The sequence below is a fragment of the Lygodium microphyllum genome, chromosome 1 (genome assembly GCF_053477565.2).
Source record: "Lygodium microphyllum isolate KBCC chromosome 1, Lygodium_microphyllum_v1.1.10, whole genome shotgun sequence".
In the NCBI taxonomy this organism is placed as follows: Eukaryota; Viridiplantae; Streptophyta; class Polypodiopsida; order Schizaeales; family Lygodiaceae; genus Lygodium; species Lygodium microphyllum.
In genome coordinates, this window is record NC_141135.1 from 73,058,558 (window position 1) to 73,080,426 (window position 21,869).

The 21,869-nt window shown below is 44.3% G+C and overlaps 1 protein-coding gene across 14 annotated transcripts in view; it reads left to right on the forward strand.

Annotated features, from left to right (window-relative positions):
- The first annotated feature begins 1,293 nt into the window (after positions 1–1,293).
- The window catches only part of LOC148041259 (uncharacterized), a 30,043-nt gene continuing 9,467 nt past the window's right edge, over positions 1,294–21,869 (forward strand). For 10 of the 14 annotated variants that reach the window (XM_087678637.1, XM_087678725.1, XM_087678628.1 and 7 more), the window contains exons 1-2: positions 1,294–3,818; positions 3,936–4,045. In XM_087678637.1, coding sequence (XP_087534763.1) covers positions 1,426–3,579 — 2,154 coding nt within the window. In that variant the 5' untranslated portion in view covers positions 1,294–1,425 and the 3' untranslated portion in view covers positions 3,580–3,818; positions 3,936–4,045. Of the gene's footprint in view, positions 3,819–3,935; positions 4,046–4,377; positions 4,515–21,869 lie in introns of all 14 variants that reach the window. The other 4 variants (XM_087678648.1, XM_087678699.1, XM_087678707.1 and 1 more) reach the window with 2 other exon arrangements.

Genomic DNA, 21,869 nt, shown 5'->3' on the forward strand with positions numbered 1-21,869 from the left:
ACTTAAAATGTATAGGTGTGTGGGTATTGTTAGTGCAATGAATACATGGGTGGTTAGGCACATGCGCCTTTATCCCCAACAACATACACCTTCTCAAGACTCACAACGCTTTAGGAGTTCCTTGAATGATTGTTGTGCCGTGTGTTTGTAGTCCTTGGTGATCAATAAAAATAATGGTGAGGTCTTGCAGCTGTTAGACCATAAGGTATTGCCACTTGTCTCTTTCCACGATAAGGGAATTCTTAGAATAATGTGATCTATCCTCATCCTTTAGGGTCATATTCCAATCTCCAATAATGAGGGTATTGTTGATGCCAAGCTTAGCTTTTCATCGAGGAAATCCCATTGAACCTATTTGCCTTTAGGAGATATTAGAAACATGAACGGAGGGAGGGGTGGGACCATGCTCTTGGTGAGGGACTCCATAGCCCCCCAAGTGATGTAGTCAAATGAAGATGGATCAGTGTTTCAAATATTAGTTAATTTACGAGGGGAGAAAATTCATATTAAACTTAATGACATTGGTTAAATAAGAGGCATGACAAAAAACCTCATAGATTTTGGATTCGTTTGAAACTTTGAGCAAAATACCATTTTCTAAAAATAGGATGAATCTCGATTATTAAGCTAGGTTTAGACAGAGGTGGCAACACTACAAACCATGACCAACCTTCTGCCTTCTTTGTGTGAACAATGAAGCTGGAGATAAAATGTGTTACAAGAAGGTAAGCAGAGGTTCTTTCTTAGTACCAAGGCTCTTCCAAGGGGGAGGAGTCGGTAAAAAGAGGGTAGGTTTGGTGGAAAGAGAAGGGAAATCTCAACTTTTTGGGAAATGCCATATCAAAAACATGCCCCTTTCAAATATCTCAGTTGCCGCTCGTTTGACCCCAACCTTAGGGTGGGTTCAGACCTGGCAGACAAACAGGCATCCCAAATACAGATGGCCAATCAAATTTCAGCATGGAAAACTGTATGTTCACACACATGGTGGAAGGCCAAAAAAATTAGGGGCCTTTTTTGACACGTCATGGCCAAGTTTTTGCTCCTCTTTCGGCCTGCCTAGCACGTATACTTCTCCTTCATGCCATGTCTTCTCTTTGGCTCCTTTCCTTGTCCACCACTAATGTGAATGAGATGGCGGACAACTCTTGGGAAATCCTTGTGGATGGGTGGAAAAGGGGATTTTTCACTCTTTTGTCCACCGTGCAAGTGTGAACCCACCCTTAGATAGGTAGCCATAACACCCCATAAAGCTAGCTTGAAATCCACGAGTGCGTCCCTTCGAATGGAACCTGGCTTCTCACTCAACCCGCTCAGATGCCTTGACGCTGCCGTGTGACTCGTTTGAAATTTTGATCGAAATTCAGGCTTGCTCACACTTCTCAGTTGTAATGTGCGACTTGTAGCTCGCTCAAGCATCAGGGGATGATGATGCGAGTCACGGGTGGCGTTATTGCCCTGTGCAGCAGACACAGGCAGTCCTTTCTGATGGGCAGCAAATGTTATGGCACAACATATCATCAATCCAATTTTATCATAGACCCGGACGATTCTTTCGTCTTCCCACCTTTCCGAATCTCTCTTGCAGATAGGCCTGATGCAGAGCTGCTAGACGAGGATGACCCCGTGAAGATCTTCCAGAGCTGTTGGGGCTACAGTGAGGATGATGCCTGCTCCTCCTTCCTGCAGGCAGATATTGAGCAGCAGCTCAAGGCATCAGGGAGCAGGTGGCACGGCACTGACAACCTCCCCCGGAAGCAGCGTGCCTTGGAGGGCGCCTTCCTGCGAGAGATTGCATTATTGATCGTAAAGCAGGGCTGGAACGCCGCCACACAACAGGAGCTGCATGCAAGAATCCCAGATCTTCAACCTTTTCACATATGCCAAATCCTGAAGACTGTCCAAGGGGCCGACCTTGCAGAGGCAATCTTCCAGTGGGCCAGGAATCAGCCTGGGTTCCGGCACAACACGCGGTCCTATAATGCACTGGCTGCGGTCTTAGCAGGCTCGAAAAAACCTGTGTCTTGGGGCCGTTTTCAGGACCTGATGGCAGCAGATAATTGTGATCCAGACAAGATAACGTTTTGTACCCTCATCAGGGGCTACAGCAGAGCTCAACAGCCTAAGAAAGTCTTGGACCTCTACACTCAAATGCAAGACTTGCAATTGGAACCTGGGGTTGCGACTTATAGCTGCATCATAGATGTCCTTGCTAAACATAATTATATAGACAAGGCAAGTGAAGTGTACTTCGATATGCGGATAAAGGGTTGCTGCTTAGACAGGACTGGATTCAACATCCTCATCAACCTGTTTGGAAGAAAGAGGAATGTTCATATGGCCACCAAATTATTCAAAGAGATGCAAGATTCTGGGCTACAGCCTGATGGTTACACCTATACTGCTCTCATCCACACACATATGAATGTTGGTGACACTGATAAAGCTTACAATCTTTTCAAGGAATTAACGGGAAAACATCTTTCAATAAGTTTGCCTACGTGCAATGCACTAATTCATGCTCTTGGTAAGGCTGGAAAAGTGGATGTGGCTTTCAAGGTTCTTAATGAAATAGACAAGCTTGGCTTACAGCCTGATATTATCAGTTTCAAGACTCTTGTAATTATACTCGGACAGATGAGCAGAATAGATGATATTCACAGACTGCTTGAGGACATGGGTACACGACGGCTTACTGATAAAGAAATTGTCTGTGCAACAGCTGTGGAGTGGCTTTGTCAAATGGGTTATATGCATGCTGCATGCAATCTTTTCATAAGCGAGACAATTAAACAGGGTGCGATTGATGCTCATGCATATGCTGTTCTGGTGGATAATTTCATCCTTGTTGGTGCTGTTGACCAGGCACACAGTTTTCTTCTAGAAATGGCTGCTTTAGGCCAAAAGCCTGACACTTCAAAGCTCGCTCAATTTGTAAGCAAACTAAGTGAAGCAGGCAATTTGGATGGTGCTTTTAGAATCTTCTACGCAATGGGGTACCTTGAATGCCCTCCCAATGAGGTTGCATACAGCAGTATAGTACAAGGTCTTGTCAGGACTGGTTCTCTTCATCAGGCAGTTCGTTTCCTTGAGGAAATGATAGATAAGGATCTCACAATCGAGACTCACATCTTTAATCAACTCATCAGTTCTTTTTGCAAGAAAGGAGACATCGAGTCAGCATTTGATATTTTCAACAGGTTGGGTGGAAAAATTTGTGTCCCTAATGTCAGCACATACAACCGGCTCATTGCTGGTTATGCAGACATGAGGAATTGGAAAATGGCTTTTAGGCTATCGAAAGGCATGGAAGATACTGGGTTCATTGCTGATAGTGGCACTTATGTTCCTCTGATTCTGGCCCTTGGTAAGGATGGAAAGATAGAACATGCAATAAAGTTGTGTAATCACATGCTAGATAAAGGTCTGAAACCACCATCTGATATTTGTAGACAGCTGCTGGAATTTCTGTCTAGAGAGGGCCCAACTGACAAAGCATGCAACATATTTTTGAAACTGAAGTCAATGGGGGAATTTATGGAGTTTCCACATTACCACGCTTTTGCTATGCAGAGCTGAATCCATTGAAATTTGAGCGCATACATCATCCATTCTATCGTAATCTGCTGAATCTTTTGCATCTTTCAGGCCCACAGAGTTATGGGCATTGATACAGGACATGGATTCTGATTTCTCCAGGCAGATCTCTACAGACTAAGGATTGTGCAAAAAGCAAAAATCAACAAACAGACAGGTTCTCTCATGATGACGGGCAAGAGAGGGGTGCCAAATTAGCATCTACAGCTGGGAACCAGCCTGTAAGTTTTTTTGAACCTGCTCTATCGGGTTTGATTACATGCAGACTGTCTTCAGTAATATCAAATTGATTCAGTCTTTTAAGAATGCCATATTTCTTTGAATTGACCGATTTTCAGAAATTGTTCGTTGTTGATACTCCATGGACACACAAGGGAATCATGTTTCCAAAACTATGGTCAAAACATAATATGCTTATTATTGGGGAAGAGAGAACATCCACCATGAGGTAATACAGACTGATCATGACTGCTATGTGCAACATCTCTTGTACGTGATAGGTTTGCAGTGTATCAATACATTTTAACACCCTTTGAAACACTGCTAAAGACAGGCCATCCATTCTGGGTTATTGGGTCGGTTTTTCATGCCAACTTTTCTCAATGTTTGGTGATGGTGAGCTGCTTGCAAGTAGGCATTGAGGATTGATGTTCAATTACTTCGAAGGACATAATGGTCTTAGGTGTCCTCAACTCCTTTTGGCTTAGCAGCACTATTGACCACGTCTCATATTATCTGACATTTATAGTGTTATGCTCATGTAGCTTGATGCCTTTTCAGGTGGAGATGTGTTACTTATGGCAGGGAATGGCAGCAGTTGAGAAAACTGGGTTGCTAATGCAGGCCACTCTTCTTTTACATCTCTAAGGATGGCTGCAAGCATGCTGCTTTATCAAAGGTCTCCTTGCCAAAGAAAGGTTGTGAAGTGACTAATACAGGTTTCCTATTTGAAAATTCTACCTTAGAATGTGAAACTTACTATCAAAACCTCACTATAGCGGAGGGATGGTCATAGTGCTAAAACTTGATAAGTCAACAAAGAGCGTATGTTCCCATCTAACTATCTGATCACAAAACAACCAAGCTAGTGAGATAAGGGCTAGAGCTAGAGCTAGCAAACCGGATGGAGACCACCAACATATTCCCAAAAGCCCACCTTAGACGCATTGAGTGTGGCATCACTCACATGTATCATAATTGTCCAATACGAATGGCATCCAATAGCACCCTAATATGGTCTACCTAGCCTAACATTCAAAAGATCAAAGCCACAAACATTGACCTAGAAGATGAAGAGCTAATACAACTAATGCCTCCTGTATATCTTAGGGTCAAATTAATTGCCAAGCGAGAGCTTATCATCGATGCTCTCATTAAAGAAGGTTCAGACTACAACATCTTGACTTATGAAGTATGGACTAAGATCGGTCGACCTGAATCCAAATCTTTTAGGTAGTGCCACACATCAAGTACCACAACCTTTGATAGTTGGGCTAAATAAGATTGTCACATGTGACATGCATACTATCTTGTTATTGTACAATTTTTGAAGACTATTGACTATCCTACATGGTTGTCACCTATTCTATATGGCAATCAATTGATGTTCCCAAATTTGCAAAAGATGTAGAAAACTGTTAAATAACCACTGTTGAGAAACCCTTCGCCCGCAATTTTGTGTTCTGCGTTTTGCATTGAGGGTTTCATAATGGATAGCCCCAAAAAGGGGTTGGGTGCCCATAGTGGGGCGCCACCCTAGACAGCCAATGCCCTCTCTCCAAGCGCCACCCTAGACAGTCTCTTGCCTATTTATAGGCTGTCTTTGTTGAATGATATAGGTTGTCTCTGTCACTCATTCAAAGCGGCTGATTCATTCAGTCTGTCAGCTCTTCTCTCCAGCCTCTCCACCGCCCTCACACCCCTTCAGGAGGACATTGCGGTTTGTGGTTGTCTTCATAATCTTCCTTGTGCTATGGCACCCTTGTTCCCTTGTATTACATTCACTCCATGATTCAGATCATCATTCCATTTATCATAGTTTCTTCTCTCTCTCTCTTCTCTTCTCAGTGTTTACCGAGTTCACTCTGTGTTCCTTCCTGCAAACCCTACTGTCTTGCTAGTACGCCATCTTTCAACGTGGTATCAGAGCTGGATCCGCTCAAACAGTGGCAAAGATTCTCCACTCTAATGAAGGCAAAGACCGGTGGCGGGTTCAGCATCCACTTCTCTTCTTCTTCCGCTGCATCAACATCCTAACTGGCGGTTGCTCCCTCTTGCGTATGCTGTTTTCCAGCCTACATTCAAGGCTGTTGCCGCTGCCTCCACCTCCCAGTCTGCTGGCGGCTCCTCCTTGTTGTTGGCGGCTCAGCTAGATTGTTGGCGGTTGTTCTTTGCTCTGCTAGCAGCTTCTCCTTGCTGCTGGCGGCTCAGCCAGATTGCTGACAGTGATATTTTGCAGCCGACGGCTCCTCCTTGCAGCTAGCGGCTCCTCCTTGGCAGCTGGCAGCTCCTCCCTGTAGAGCTGGTAGCTCACTTCTAGCCTTTCCATTTCCCTCCCAGCCCTTGAGGTGGACATTGCAGTTCATGGTTCGTGGTTGACCCCTTCCTTCTTTAGCAAGGCGCACTCGTACCCATGGCTTCTTTACCAACAGATGACCAGACTACTGGGTGCTCCTACTGTAGCATCATCGGACACACCACCGATGCTTGCTGACTTCGACCTTTGCTTCCCACACCCCTAGAGATGTTCCCAAATTTGCAAAAGATGGAGAAAATTGTTTAAATAACTCCTCTTCTTTTCCAAAAGATATTCAGTTTCATATTTTTGACTTGAAAGTAAGACATTGTTAGAGAATCGACTCTTCTTTGCCTTTATTATTCAGGACTCAACATTTTTAACAAATGAGGGTAGATTTTGCGTTTTTCATCACCTTCAGAGGTGAAGAAGATCTTGTGGTTAAGTGGAGGAAGTCTAGCTGGTTGCATTGTTTGAGTTCAGTGGGGGCCATGAATTGTTGTTCTTTATAGGCAAAGAAGGATGACTATTGAAGTGGATATGGATTTTCAAGGCTTGATGAACCATAAGATTGGTATTTTACGTGTGGTTCTCAAGGATCAAAAGCAGATGGAGACAGCTTCAACATCTGAAAGGTGATGATGGAGGCCAATTTGAAGGCTTATAATCTTGTGGAGATGGTGATTGAGAAGATCAACCATTCAACAATCAAGGGTCCAAGTTCTCTTTCTTCATCTTAGAAAGCTGATCTGGAGAAGACCAATGCACATTGAAATAAATTGAATGCTCACATATGTTCCTTCATGTTTTTCTCATGTAGCCCGACAATCATTGCTCATGTCAAGCATATGGTGGGTGGTAGACATATTTAACTGTATTTTGAGTAGCTATATAATAGAATGACACTTATAAAACGAATGTGCTTGGAGGAGCTAATACAAACTCTTCACCCATCAAAGTTTGTATTGATGAAAGATCACATCAATGCACTATAATAACTACAATAGGAGATCCTCTAGACAACAGGAAATGTGATCTCCTTTGAAGACACGCTTGTGAATCTTCTTGTATAGCTATCCTCTTACTATGGTGGTTTTTTGAAACCGGCCTTGGATAGGGTGGTAAAACCTAATCAATTACTTAATTACAGCAGTTAATAATTGGGCATAAGCTGAAATGCACACATTATCTTAACAATCTTGGACAATAGACACCTAGTTGGCTCCAAAATTGGCGCCTCTTTTGATATTTCTTTAACTTTAATTGTTAATGGATTGAGTACAAGTCGAGATTTCACAATCTCCTTTGCTGATCCAAAAGTCCCTTGCTGTATATACAATCAACAAGCAGCTTGGGCCGATTACCCCTTGATTTTCACCCAGGACTTGCACAAATGGAACCACCAACTAGCTAAATGCTGTCCTAATTTACAATGGATGGGTTGGCATCTGAAATCCCTGTTAATTCCATGTATTTCAGGAGTTGATTTTAATGTATGATGTCCTCTCTTGTTAGCATGGGTCCCAAGGTGGTTGTTAGATCCTAATTTTTGTAGAAATTTAGGGTTTACAAAAGAAATCCTCTTATCGTTCACCAAGTTTGATTGAGATCTACTCTAAATGGCTGAGAAATGTTGAGATCTCTTAAGAATGGGTTGGAGAAGGTGAGAGAAAGCCAAGATAAGAAAGAAATCTGATTTTCTTCTTGAGAAAACCCTAAATTCTTCCTTCTCCAGCTTGCATTTAATGCAATCACCTACTGTTGGGCACTTCCAAAATGCTGCCACCTGATCAACAATGATGTTGCAAGCCCTTGGAAGGTGTCTTTTTGTTGTCCCCTGTTTGTTGAGATCTCCTGATGGCTATTTTCTGTAGCAAATCATTGTTCTCTGATCAGAAAATGGATCACAGCTCCCTCTCTCTCTCTCCCACATTGTAAACTAATTGAATGGCTGAGACCTAGTCCCCAAAAACGTTATTTAGTCTTTCATGGGCATTTTTGCTAAGTGGCAGCTTTCTAAATCCATTTTTCAACATTATCCAACCATTAAAATAAATGAATTTAGCCATTAAAATAAATTTCAAATTAAATAATTCTGAAAATTAATTTAAGCTCTTTTGATATTGCCCAAAATTAAATGTATCCATCCATAATTAAATTAGCTTGGCATCTGCAACCTAAAGTGGTCCCCAACCAATGTAGATCCTCAGACTGGCATTAATTAATTAATTAATACTAGTCCCTAGTGTCACCACTGAGACTTATTGGCGAAACAATTGTCTTAGGGTCAAATTTAATACCAACTAACCACCAAGATCCAGTTGACATAACTTATCATAACTTTTGCCTTTGGTACCCATTGCATCCTCGAGGTCCTTGGCTTGTTACTATGAAATAATTGCCATGTACATCACATGTGCTTAAATAACCTTGCACATTTGATTAATAACTTAATCAAATGTTATCGGCAAGATTAAAGCATCTCAAAATTTCACGTCCCTGTGACAATTTTACTCTTCTTTGATTACCTTTGGGAGGATTGATGAAGGGAAGAGTATGGGCAATGAATGGGAGATCAAGGCGCGAGCTCAGAGCTGAGAGTTAGAGAGAGTGAACGCAGAGATAGTGTTAAGAAGACTACTAGGGTTTGCACTGAGGACACACAGAGTGTATAACCACGACAAAAACACAAAGACACAGACACAGACACAGAGGGCAAAACTCAAAACTCAAACACAAACAGAAGAAGGGAGAGAGAGAACACAACTCTGAAGTGAATGAATGCTGTAAATGAATGTAAGAGCGTACAGTGTGCTCAAGGGCAGAGCAATGTCGGAGTGTGACGTCCATCGAAGATGGATCCCAAGTCTGTGACCACTAGTCGGAGTGTAGGAGTGCTAAATAGTAAATGGCAGCAGGTTGGTCACCAAAACACAGCAGTCTGGAGGCTGGAAATTGGTAAATGCAGTAGTGTACCACCGATTGGGGGCTGGAAACTGTAAACAGCAGGCTGAAACAGTGTCCGAGAGTGTCAGGGCCTGCAATGCTGAAAACGCAGGCTAGCTGACCTTGGAGACGATGGACAGCAGGCTGAACAGTAGTCTGGGATAGTTTGGAGTAGTCACCAGCAGCTGAGAGCTGTTGCCTCCAGCAATGGACAGGCTGAAGATAACGTGGCTGCAGTCGATGATGGCTGGACAGCAGATGGAGGTGGGCTGCAGGCTGGAAACTTGGCGCCAACAACAGCAGAGGGTGTGTGGGTTGGTGTAACGTGCAAACAAGGATGATTGCTGAATGGGGGTAGCCTGTCTATTTATAGATGTGGAAGGGCACCCCAAAGGTAGGGTTTCCACTAAACTTTCTTGAACCGCTCCCCGTTTTAGGGTTTCCACTGAACTCTCTCGAACCGCTCCTCGTTTTAGGGTTTTACTCTAAAAGAGCATTTTTAGTGTGTTTTGGGGCTGTTTAAGAGGTTAATCAGCAAGTAATGCATATTTTAGCTCAACGCTCCCTCTTAGGCCCAAAATTGAGCCGAAAGGTTAGGCCAGCCATTGTGATGTTGATGTACCCCAAGGCGTCCCACCCCAAAGCAGCCAAGGCATCGGACTAAGGGTGCACGTCGGTTGCCTAGTGGCCTACCAAGACTACAAAGGCGATGGTTATCTTACCAAAGGAATCCAAGTAGTCACCTTAGAGACGACGGGGCATCGGACAAAGGGTGCACATCGGCTGCCTAGTGGCCTACCAAGCCCTACAAAGGCGGATGGAACGACATGGAACTTGTGTGTTGTTTTTTTTTTTTTTGAATAAGTGTGGTAAATTTTATGGGATGCGGCCAATTGAGGAATAGTGATCCAGAAGATGGGATTAGGGAGGGTACACCCAACACATCACAAAACAGTACAAGCTAACCCATTCACTCAAGGTGTCGATGACGAGGAAAAGTAGGTGATGAGGTATCCATGTGATGAAGAAAGATGGTGGTGTGGTAACAACAGCCGCCGGCGGAAATAGCTTAGGATCCGCTCAAGTGGTGCTCTGCACAATGAGATGCAAAGTATGCTACATGTTGAAGAATGTTCATGCAGCAGGTGCCACTTGGACAATGTTCCTCATGGGGAATTTGTTCACTTGCCCAAGCGTCCTAGTACAAAGATGATGAAATCATGCAATGCAAAGGGTAAGGTACAACAGGGGGGAGAAGCCGATGTTGATGACAAAGTGCTGAGGCCTGTAGAATACCAAGAAGAGTAGGAACCCCCTCTCAACCTGGATGTAGATGCCGAAGAAGGAAGAGGAGCCTGATGTCGGTTTTCGTGTGGTGCCGAGAACCATAAGGAATGAAGAGGAGGAGGAAGCATCCCAGCTAGAAGAGCTAGGTAGAAGTCACTGCCATGATAGCATCAAGAGAGACGCTGCACGATCTGCCTCGGGAGGGAAAGCCTCCATGCTGGTAGAAGAGCAAAACTCTAAGGATGATGAAACCATGAAGGAACGACGCACATCCCAAGTCTCCAGTCCAGGTAGGATTGGGCAAACCTGCATGTTAGCCCTACACTGAAAACAAAACCTGCAAAGGAGATCAAAGTCTGTAATCACAGAAGTCAGTAGTGAGATGCTCCAAAAACAAAACAAAACAAAAATGAAAAGCTAATTGAAGGAACAAGTGCAAAGATGCAAATGTGTATCTGTGTGTGAGTAAATGCAGCGGAATACTTAAAATATAGAGACAAAAATCCTATGGGCCCGACTCTAAGAGTGCGAAAAATGAATGCTAGATTGACCTAGAGTATCTGAAAGGACCTAGAGACATGCTAGTCTAAGAAGATGGCCACCATTGCGTACGTCTAGTAGCAGGGCTCTGCCAAGGGAACGCCTGACGAGGTGGGGAGGAAGGTGGGATAGATGCATGAAGTGCAACGAGATTCGAACTTGTAGACCAATCAATCAATCCTTCAGGAGTAGAGAAGGATGGCCGCTGAGGCTGTTCGGGTGCCACATGTTCAGCAATCACTGTGGGGGTTGGAGGATCAGATGGGGTAGCAGCGGAAGGCATAGCCCTACTGGATTGTGAAGTCACAGCGGTTTGTTGAGGCTTTTTAGGTGGAAGACCTTGGGCCTTGGAGCGACACTCCTCGTCCACATGGCCTACCCTCTGGCAGTGTGTAAAACCGGTTTTTCTTAGGGAGTTGCTGCCAGATAGGTCTTGATTCTTTGGTTCCATCTGAGAAAGAGGAGTCACCCTTTGATTGGCTTGCCTTCGCATCTAGCGAGTTCTTGCCACTGGTGGTTTTCCCTCCCAAAGAAAAGGCAACCAACCCCCTCTGCTCTGAATAAGGCTGTGATAAGGATTTCTTGTGGACTTGATTATGCAACCTTGCGTAACGCAAGAATTGGCACTCAAACTCATAGAAGGTTGGCAATCGAGGTTGGGAGATGATGCGTTGAATGAAATCGAAGTATTTTGCGGGCAACTTATTTAAGAAGAATGTAATCTAATCATCATCTGACTTTGGAGAGCCAATAGTGGTGAACTCGGCAAGTAACCGCCTATAGTCAGCTGGCTTGACTTTCAGATCATTCCCTTCCTTAAGAGAGAACTCTTGAAGCTCAAAGTCGAGATTGATGCACCAAGTACGATCACGAGCCGCATAGTGGTTGAGAAGGGGACTCCAATGCTCTAACGCGAGCGGGAAGTGCTGCAACTGAGAGTGAAACTCAAGAAGCAATCCCTGCATCAGCTCAACATTGGTTGTAGCATTGCGGACTCTCCATTGACGGATGTAGTCAGGGTGAGCTAGTCGAGGGTCCGGCATAGGCTCTAGACCAATGACGAGGTCCCAAAGACCCTGAGACTCAAGCACTTGTTGCATGAAATTCGACCAAATAGTGAAATTTGACCCGTTAAAACGTGTCTTATCCGTGAAGGCATTCTTGGCCGTTGCAACAGGAGTGGTAGTGCTCGGAGATGGATAGTGTGAAAAAGTGTAGTGGGGGTAGGATGGGGGAGTGGAGTACACTTGGGAATGGGCCCCAGAGTGCCCACCAGGGATGCGGGTAGTGTGCAAGGTGGATCCATAGGTAGGGACGGGCTGACTAGGCATGGGCATAGTAGCCACATGAGGAACCCAAGGAGGTGGGATGGGAACACGGGGAGCAGAAGATGGGAATCCCTGCGTAGGTGTAACCCAAGGAGAGTGTGAAGACGCACCATAAGCTGAGGATGGAAACCCCTGCGTATGAGTGGTCATGGGAGATGTGAAGCCGGGGATAGTGAGGGGGATGCCCATTACAGTCGACCCAGGAGTGATGGGTGTGCTCATTTGCTGAAAGGTGAGAGGCACTGTGTTAAAGGGTGGCATTCCCCCTAACAAAGTACCATGGTGCAAAGAGGTAGAGAATGGGGTGGAGAAGGCAAAGATGCTAGGAGCGGAGATGGTAGATCCAACCCCTAGGGTGTGTGAAGCAGATGTGGAGTGTAATCCAAGATTTTGGAAAGATGATGAGAGATGATCAAGGTGTGATATAGAAGAGGGTGGGATGGGAGGGAAGTGAGAAGCGTGTGTGATATGCTCAAATGAAACAGAAGCTGTAGATGTACTTGAATTCCGTCTGCTTCGTGAGCCCCCTTTATTGAAGTTCACATACGCAAAGCCATCTGGATCGTGTACCTCAAAAGAAGAAACAAGCGAGGGTTTTGATTCATGCAACACAAAAGAATTGTACAAACCTGACATTGGACCTGGCTGAGATGATGAAGATGGATTGCTAGACGTTCCGAATGCCGTATGTCCTCCATAATCGGAGAGGTGGCCAGCCTCACCAACCGGTCCGGATGTGGTAGCAAAACTGGTAGGAGGGGTGTAAACATCACCATACTTGTTGCGATAGTACTCCTCAAAGTCCTCCTCTGTTATGTTAGTGAAGTCTGGTGAAGGTGGAGTGTCGTCCTCCTCACCGAGTCCATTATGCCGTCTTAGGGCCTCCAATGATGGAGAAGCCTGATAAGACATCATTGGAACTGGAGAAGAAGGTGTTTGGGACATTGTGATTCGATTACGAGTCGTATTGTGTGCCTTTGCTCAAAGACTAGCGCTCAACAATATCCGCAGGATACTCTTTACAAGAGCACCGGCTCTGATACCATGTTAAGAAGACTGCTAGGGTTTGCACTGAGGATACCTAGAGTGTACGACCACGACAGAAACACAAAGACACAGACACAGACACAGAGGGCAAAACTCAAACCATAAACGCAAAACTCAAAACTGAAACACAAAAACTCAAACACAAACAGAAGAAGGGAGAGAGAGAACACAACTCTGAAGTGAATGAATGCTGTAAATGAATGTAAGAGTGTACAGTGTACTCAAGGGCAAAGCAATGTCGGAGTGTGATGTCCACCGAAGACAGATCCCAAGTCTGTGACCACCAGTCGGAGTGTAGGAGTGCTGAATAGTGAATGGCAGCAGGCTGGTCACCAAAACGCAGCAGTCTGGAGGCTGAAAACTGGTAAACGCAGCAGTGTACCACCGATCGGGGGCTGGAAACTGTGCACAGACTGCTGTAAACAGCAGGCTGAAACAGTGTTCGAGAGTGTCAGGGCCTGCAATGCTGAAAACGCAGGCTGGCTGACCTTGGAGATGATGGACAGCAGGCTGAACAGTAGTCTGGGACAGTTTGGAGTAGTCACCAGCAGCTAAGAGCTGTCGCCTACAACAATGGACAGGCTGAAGATGATGTGGCTGCAGTCAATGATGGCTGGACAGCAGATGGAGGCGGGCTCCAGGCTGGAAACTTGGCGCCAACAGCAGCAGAGGGTGTGTGGGCTGGTGTAACCTGCAAACAAGGATGATTGCTGAATGGGGGCAGCCTGTCTATTTATAGATGTGGAAGGGCGCCCCAAAAAGTAGGGTTTTCCCTAAACTTTCTCGAACCGCTCCCCGTTTTAGGGTTTTCACTGAACTCTCTCGAACCGCTCCCCATTTTAGGATTTTACTCTAAAAGAGCATTCTTAGTGTGTTTTGGGGCTGTTTAAGAGGCTAATCAGCAACTAATGCATATTTTAGCTCAATAGATTTTAGCTCAATAGATAGGTGTACCAGATCGTGATGGTACACAAAGAATGAAAGAATGTATTTATATGTTAGGGCAATAAGGGCGTGTCCACACCCATATGACTATATATACGGAGATGAAGGGACTTTACACCTAACAACCTCCCACTTGAAGGCCCGAAGTGGTACCTTTAAGCTAACCAACTGGTGAAAGATCTCTTGGAAGTCTATGCCTTCCTTCTGTGTATGGCCCTTAGCAACCAGCTGGTGAAAAGATCTCTTGGAAGTCTATGCCTTCCTTCTGTGTATGGCCCTTAGCAACTAGCCGTGCCTTGTGTTTAGGCTTCCCATCAATACATTTCACTTTGTAAACCCATTTATTAGGAATAGCTTTCCTATCCTTGGGCAAAGATACAAGCTCCCATGTGTTATTTGCATATAGACACTTCATCTCTTCCTGCATAGCAAGCTCCCACTTTCTCTTGTTTTCACATGACTGTGCCTCTTTAAATGTTTGAGGCGCACCCTCATCAGTCAACAAAATGCAATCCAAAGATGGCTGAAACCTCTGTGGTTGCCTTCTGACAAGTGTAGACCTTCTTACCCAATGATTTGTATTATCAGGCAGTGGGCCTACATCCTGAGGAATGCACACACCATCACTAGGTGGCTGATTTTCAGCACTTTCTTGCTGCTGTAATTTGTTTTCAGCATGTTCTTTTTGCTGTCCTATTTCATCTTGTGCATCTATTTGCTGTCCATGATCTTTTGGCTGTAGCACAATAGGTTGCTGCTCATTTTCAGCATCAAAAGGGACAGAACTTCAGCTAATGGCTGCTGAATGGCTGGCTGTTCATGCTGAAATTTGACCTTCTTTTTGTCAAGATCACCATGTGTAGCATTTTTCAGCAACTTTGCCTCATTAAATATTACGTCTCGGCTGCATACCATCTTCCTGCCTTGAGGAAGCCAAACTCTATAACCCATCTCTCCCTCATCTCCATATCCCATGAATATGCCCTTGATGGATTTCATGTCTAGTTCGGTCCTCTGTTCTACAGATACGTGCACAAAGGTATCACAACCAAAGACACGCAAATGGTCATATGAAGTAGGTTTGCCAGACCAAACCTCTTCAAGAATGCCGTTTTTCAATGGACGATTGGGAAAGCGATTACATACATGAACTGCAGTTTTAAGAGCCTCTTTCCAAAACTGCTTCGAGATTAGCTGTGGACAGCATGCATCTGACTCTCTCACAAAGTGTGCGATTAAATCTTTCAGCCACGTCATTTGATGCAAGATTATAAGGGGCTGTCAACTCTCTCTTAATGCCATGCATCTCACAAAACTTGTTAAATTCATTTGAGACATACTTATCCCCATTATCTGTTCTTATAGCTTTCAACTTAAGCCCTTTCTGTGCGGTAACAAAAGCATGAAACTTTTTAAAAGTATCCAACACTTTTAAGTTTATACACCCATGTCTTTCTACTAAAATCATCAATGAAAGTAAGAAAGTAGCGTGCACCCCCATACGAATTAACATGCATAGTGCACACATCAGAGTGTACTAAGTCAAGAGCATTAAGCTTCTTAACGACACCGGAGTAATAAGGAGACTTCACTTGTTTTCCATATAAGCAATCATTACAAAATTCGAGACCAGAGCCTTTTACTTTTAAATCTCCCTAAAGAGGAGAGAACCTGAAGGCCTTTCTGGTTCATATGACCAAGTCTTTTGTGCCAAAGCTCCATCTGTGAATGAACTCCAGCCACAGCCAAGAACTTGCCAGATAATGCTTTACAATGCAAGTAATATAAAGTCCCCCTTTTGCTGCCTTTAACAATCAGCATAGAGCCCTTATGGACCTTTCAAGATCCACCACCAAATGTAGTAAAATACCCTTTAGCATCAAGCTGCCCAACTGATAGTAGACTTTTCTTTATGCCAGGTATAAATCTGACATCCTGCAAAATCAGCTCTTGGCCATGTTCAAGGGCCAAGTGAATGGTGCCAACACCCTCTATCTCACATGCATAGTTCCCAAGTAAACCTTGTCTAGGCAATTTGCATTGTATTCAGAAAATGACTCCAAAGAGGGGGTAACATGAAAAGAGGCACCGCTGTCCACTATCCATGGTTGTGACATCCCATCATGAGTTGAAAGCAAGGCATCGATTACCTCCTTTTTGGTAATGTGTATATCACCTGCTACTGCCATAATATCTGTATCATTACATGAGGCTACAACAAGTATCTCTTAAGTATCAGGAAGCTCTTCAATGACCACACTAGATGCAACATTTGGCTTTGCAACTTCTTTTGAGGAAGACATGTCATCATCTTTCTTATCATCCTTCTTTTTCTTACCCTACTATTTCTTTCTTTCTTGCTCTTTCTTGAAGTATTGGCAATCGTGCTTTTTATGCCCTTTACGCCCACACTGATAGCATGTGACATCCTGCTGTTTGCCCTTGCTTTTGCCTTTACTGGCTGCATTACCTCTCTTTTTAGACCTGCCTCTTACATGGTAAGTTGAGCCATTGCTTTCACTGCTAGACTTTCTTCTGATTTCTTCATTAAGGATTGAACCTCTAACACCATCAAAAGTCAAAGCGGGGTTGTTGCTAAGTGACACAACCAAAGATTCCGAGCTGTCAGGCAAAGTCATCAATAAGAAAATAGCTTTCAATTTATCATCGAAAGCCGCCAAGCCAGAGTCCTGCAATTGACTTAAAACCCTTGTGAAAGCACTCAAATGTTCAGATGCTGGCTTAGACTCATCCAACTCCATATTCACAAGTTTACGCATAAGATGCTCTTGATTCACAAGATTTGTATTTTCATAAGTGTCCTTAAGTTTTTTCCATATAGCATAATCTGTATCAAGACGCTTGATGTCTGTAAGTACATCATTAAACATTGCCATCTTAATGTATGCAATGGCCTTCTTGTTCCACATCTGTCATAGCTGCAGGCTTAGTCTCCAAGAGAGCAACTTCATAGTCCTTGAGAAACAAAATGCCTTGCATCTTATCCTTCCACAAGTCAAAGCCAGTGCCATTAAACCTCTTGATTTCAAAGAGGGATTTAGTGTCACTGCTGCTAGAAGCTTTTGCAGCCATTTTTCAGCAATACACCAGAAATTCAATGCTGCAAGTTATGACAGCAAAAATGAGCTGAATATTCAGCTGATTTCAGCCCAATTTTTCAACAAATAATAGCAAGATTCAGTCCAAGTACATGTACAATAGTAGAATGAATGACTTTCAGCAGTATGACTGCAATTTCAGCATACATTAAATGCATACAATACTGCTAGGTAACTCCTACTTCAGCAATATCACCAAAAAATACATCTGCAACAATCCGAGATTTGCAAATGATCACTAAGATTGCTGCAACATGAATAATCAGCAATACATCAACTCAATGGGAGCTGTCCAACATGTGTACTGCATACATATATGCTCGTATCAACTTCTAATACACAAAACACCAAGAAATCTTTGCAATTTCTCCAAAATCGCACAAGCGGGAGATAAAAAATACTCAAATCACTCTGCTTATGGCAACAAAATTATTTCAGCAATATTCCCAAAGTGCATTTTACGCATTAACTTTGCCAAAATCCACAGATTTCAGCAAAAGCCCCAAAATTTCACTAATTGATCTGCCCCGATTGCATTAATACATGTTCTTAAAAGCATAAAACGGGCAAAATTAGCAAAATTTCACAAAATTTTGCAAAAGCCCCAAATTTCTTGGGTCCAAATGTGCACCAATGTTAGCCAATCTGACTCAATTGAACAAAATTTCACCAATACAGTAAAAGCCCCAAATTTTACGGGTCCAATGTCCAGAAATTTTACTCAATGAGCAAAATTTTACTAAATTTGGCGAAATTCCTAATTTATACGTGCACAATGATAGCAAGTTCCATCGCAGATACCTCAATTATGCATGAACAACACTAAATCTAGAAAAGCCCCAAAATTTTGGGCCTAAATTTGCACAAATCTGCACGTTGTGCTTGTGCGTGCAAACACTTCGAAGAGAGGAGATAAAATAACTCGAAATTTTTGATAAAAAAATACGGAAGAGGGGTCTGTTGACTCGCTATCCAGGTCCGTGACTTGTCAGGTGTCACGTTGCCTAGCCAACCACCGCCCTGTGATGGTCGCGCTGGCGCCTGGTCGTTGGCGTATCATGTCTAGTGCCCGCGTGCCCTGCAGGTCGCGATTGCTAGTCGTACTGGCGCCCTATTGCCTTGTCGTCGTCGCTGGTCTACAATGTCGCGCTTGCCCAACCAGTCGTGGTGTCTGCTGGTCGCCACACGCCTGTTGCCTCACGCCTGCCGCCCACTGTTTGCTAGGATTGCCCTGTCACTTGTTGACCGTTGCCTGTCTTGGAATTGACACTTGTACACGTGGTACCTCAGTTGGCTGCTGTTGTGCAAAAGCAAGCTTCTTCTCTTGTGCAGACCTGATTTGCACTTCTTGGGGAGTGCGAACACCGTTACCAATGCTCTGATACCAGTTTGAAGGGGAGAGCGTACGTAATGAGTGCGAGATCGAGGCGCAAGTTGCAGAGCTAAGAGTTAGAGAGAGTGAACGCATAGATAGGTGTACCAGAATATTTATATGTTAGAGTACAATAAGAGTGTGTTCACACCCGTATGACTATATACATGGAGACGAAGGGACTTTACACCCAATAATTGATATCATTATATAGAAACAGTTGATATCGATGGTGGTAGACCAGGAGGATTAGTTTAAGAAACATTTTTTCCTTGAGGAAAATTTGGATGCTTTCGCAAGTTAAAACACAAATGCAAAGAAGCAAAGGAAGGAGAAATATGACAAATCTAAGAAGAAAGAGGGTTCCATCTACCGCAAGTGTGACAAGATTGATCATTCAAGAATAATAGCTTGGACAAGGACAATGAAAGGGAGCGACGGATCGAAGGTTGGACTCGAGAGCTATGGCGGGAGAGCAAGAGCAAGAAAGGGAGAGACTAGAAATGGGAACTCCAACAGTCACAATGTGTGACCGGGCCTTCCTTTATTCAAACTGTCACTAAAAAAATAAAAAATAAAGTGACGGTGATGGGCGCCTGCCACCTGCAGTGTGCAGTGGCAATGACTGTCAGTGTAGTAATACATAGGCGGCTAGGCAGAGGCGCCTTTACCCCCAACAATCTCCCACTTAAAGGCGAATCTGCCCCAATGAGGAGTGAAAAGAAAAAAAAAAGACAATACAACATGTACACATGTACAATAGGATGAGGAAAGACGTCATCTCATCCCACGCCCATCAACCTCGTGAGGAAGGCAAAGCGCTTTGTAGAGAGGCTTTTCGTAAGCAGATTTGCAAGATTCTGGTCAGTCAAGATCTTGACAAGATCAATAAACTTGTCCTCAACGACTCTACGTATGAAGTGATACTTCAGCTCAATGTGTTTTGTCTTCGCATGGAAGACCGGATTCTTGGCTAACTGAATAGCACTCATAGAATCCGAATGCAGTGTAGGGATAGCATCAATATCAAGGTCAGCAACTAAACGACCCAACCAAATGGCCTCCTTGCAAGTCTCAGTGGCTGTAACATACTCAGCCTCTGTAGTAGAAAGGGCCGTGCATTTTTGCACTCTAGATATCCAAGAAACAGCACCTCCAGCATAGGTGAATATATAGCCAGAAGTGGACTTCCTACTATCTGCATGTCCTGCATAATCAGAGTCAGTGTACCCCACGACTCTTGTATCCTGGCTGCCATAGCATGTGCATATATCTGCAGTGCCCTTCGGGTACCTCATGATACCCTTCACGGCATCCCAATGCTTCTTGCCAGGTGTAGCCATATAGCATGCCACAACACCAACTGCAAAGGCAATATTTGGACGAGTGGCTATCATGGCATACATAAGACTGCCCACTGCGGATGCATAGGGAATCTTAGCCATCTCGGCCCTCTGCTTATCTGTCTGCAGACAATCAGCTTGTGATACCTTCACATAAGAAGGCAATGGACAACCAATAGGCTTTATATCCTGCATGCGGAAGTGCTCAAGGACTTTATGAATGTACTCCCTCTGTGACAAGTAGAGGAGTCCCTGATGCCTGTCGCGTCTAATGCGCATACCAAGTATGTGAGCGGCCTGTCCCAGATCTTTCATCTCAAAGCTCTTCTTGAGCTGAGCCTTAAGAGCATCTAGCTCATCATGAGCTTTCCCTGCTATCAACATATCATCCACATAGAGTACCAAAATCAATAAAGAACCATCACGGGCTTTCTTCGTGTAAAGACACGGATTCATAGCACTTCGGCTGTAGCCCTGTGACTGCATAAAGGCATCAAACTTATGATACCACTTTCTAGGTGCCTGTTTCAAGCCATAAAGACTTTTCTTCAATTTGCATACTAGGTGCTCCGTGCCAGGTTCTGCAAAGCCCTTAGGCTGCTCCATATAAATCTCATCATGCAAGTCCCCATGTAAGAAAGTCGTCCTGACATCCATATGGTATAAATCCAAGTCAAGCTGAGCAACCAAAGCCAAGACTAAGCGTAGGGTGGTCATCTTAACCACAGGAGAAAAGACCTCATCAAAGTCCACACCATGCTCCTGCTTAAAACCCTTTGCTACCAATCTAGCCTTGTATGTCGGCTTGGGGTATCCAGGGGTACTTTTTAGCTTGTACACCCACTTGCATGGCAAAGCCTTCTTGCTCGTAGGCAAGGAAACCAAATCCCAAGTGTCATTCTTATGCAGGGAGTCTATCTCAGACTGCATAGCCCTCTCTCAGGAGTGATTGTCACCCCTGCGCATAGCCTCATCATAAGTGATGGCTCTCATGTATCTGTAACCAATACATAATGCATCGAGGGCTGAAATCTATCAGATGGATGTCTGTCTCTAGTAGACCGTCTCACGGCAGGCTTTGCTTTTTGCCCAGCTGCCTGTCCAACACCCTGACCATGAGCATCTGCTGCAGCTGTAGACTGGCTGTGCGGGAGCTCTCAACTCCTCTTGAAATATGACCCTGCGGATCTCAACAACTCTCTCAGGCTGCCTATGCATTTTGTCTTCATGGAAGACTACATCATGACTGCGGATGACTTTTCGCGCCTGCGGATCCCAGAGACGGTAACCCATCTCGCCTATATCCCCATAACCAAGGAAAATACATTTGACACTCTTGGAATCCAGCTTACTTCTCTTGTCCCTGGGCACATGGCAAAATGCCTCACATCCAAAGACACGGAGATGCGCATAAAAGGGGGGTTTTCTAGTCCATACTTCCTCTGCAACCTGGAAATCCAAACCACTAGAGGGTGATCTGTTTATGACATGCACAACTGTATTAACTGCCTCAGCCCAAAAGCTCTGTGGTGGGCCTGCATGGCTAAGCATACTGCGTACACTCTCCTGGATGGTTCTATTTATCCGCTCAGCCAAACCATTCTGGGGAGGGATGTAGAGGGCGGTCAACTGACGCTTAATACCCTTCTTATCATATAACTGCTCAAAAGCACGTGAGACATACTCACTCGCATTATCTGTCCTTAGGCATTTTAGCCTATATCCAGACTGGTTCTCAACCAATGCAAGTCATCTCTGAAACACAGCCAAGATACATATGGGCCAAACGGGCATGCCAAAGAGATACATGTGGGATAGAACCCACAGACA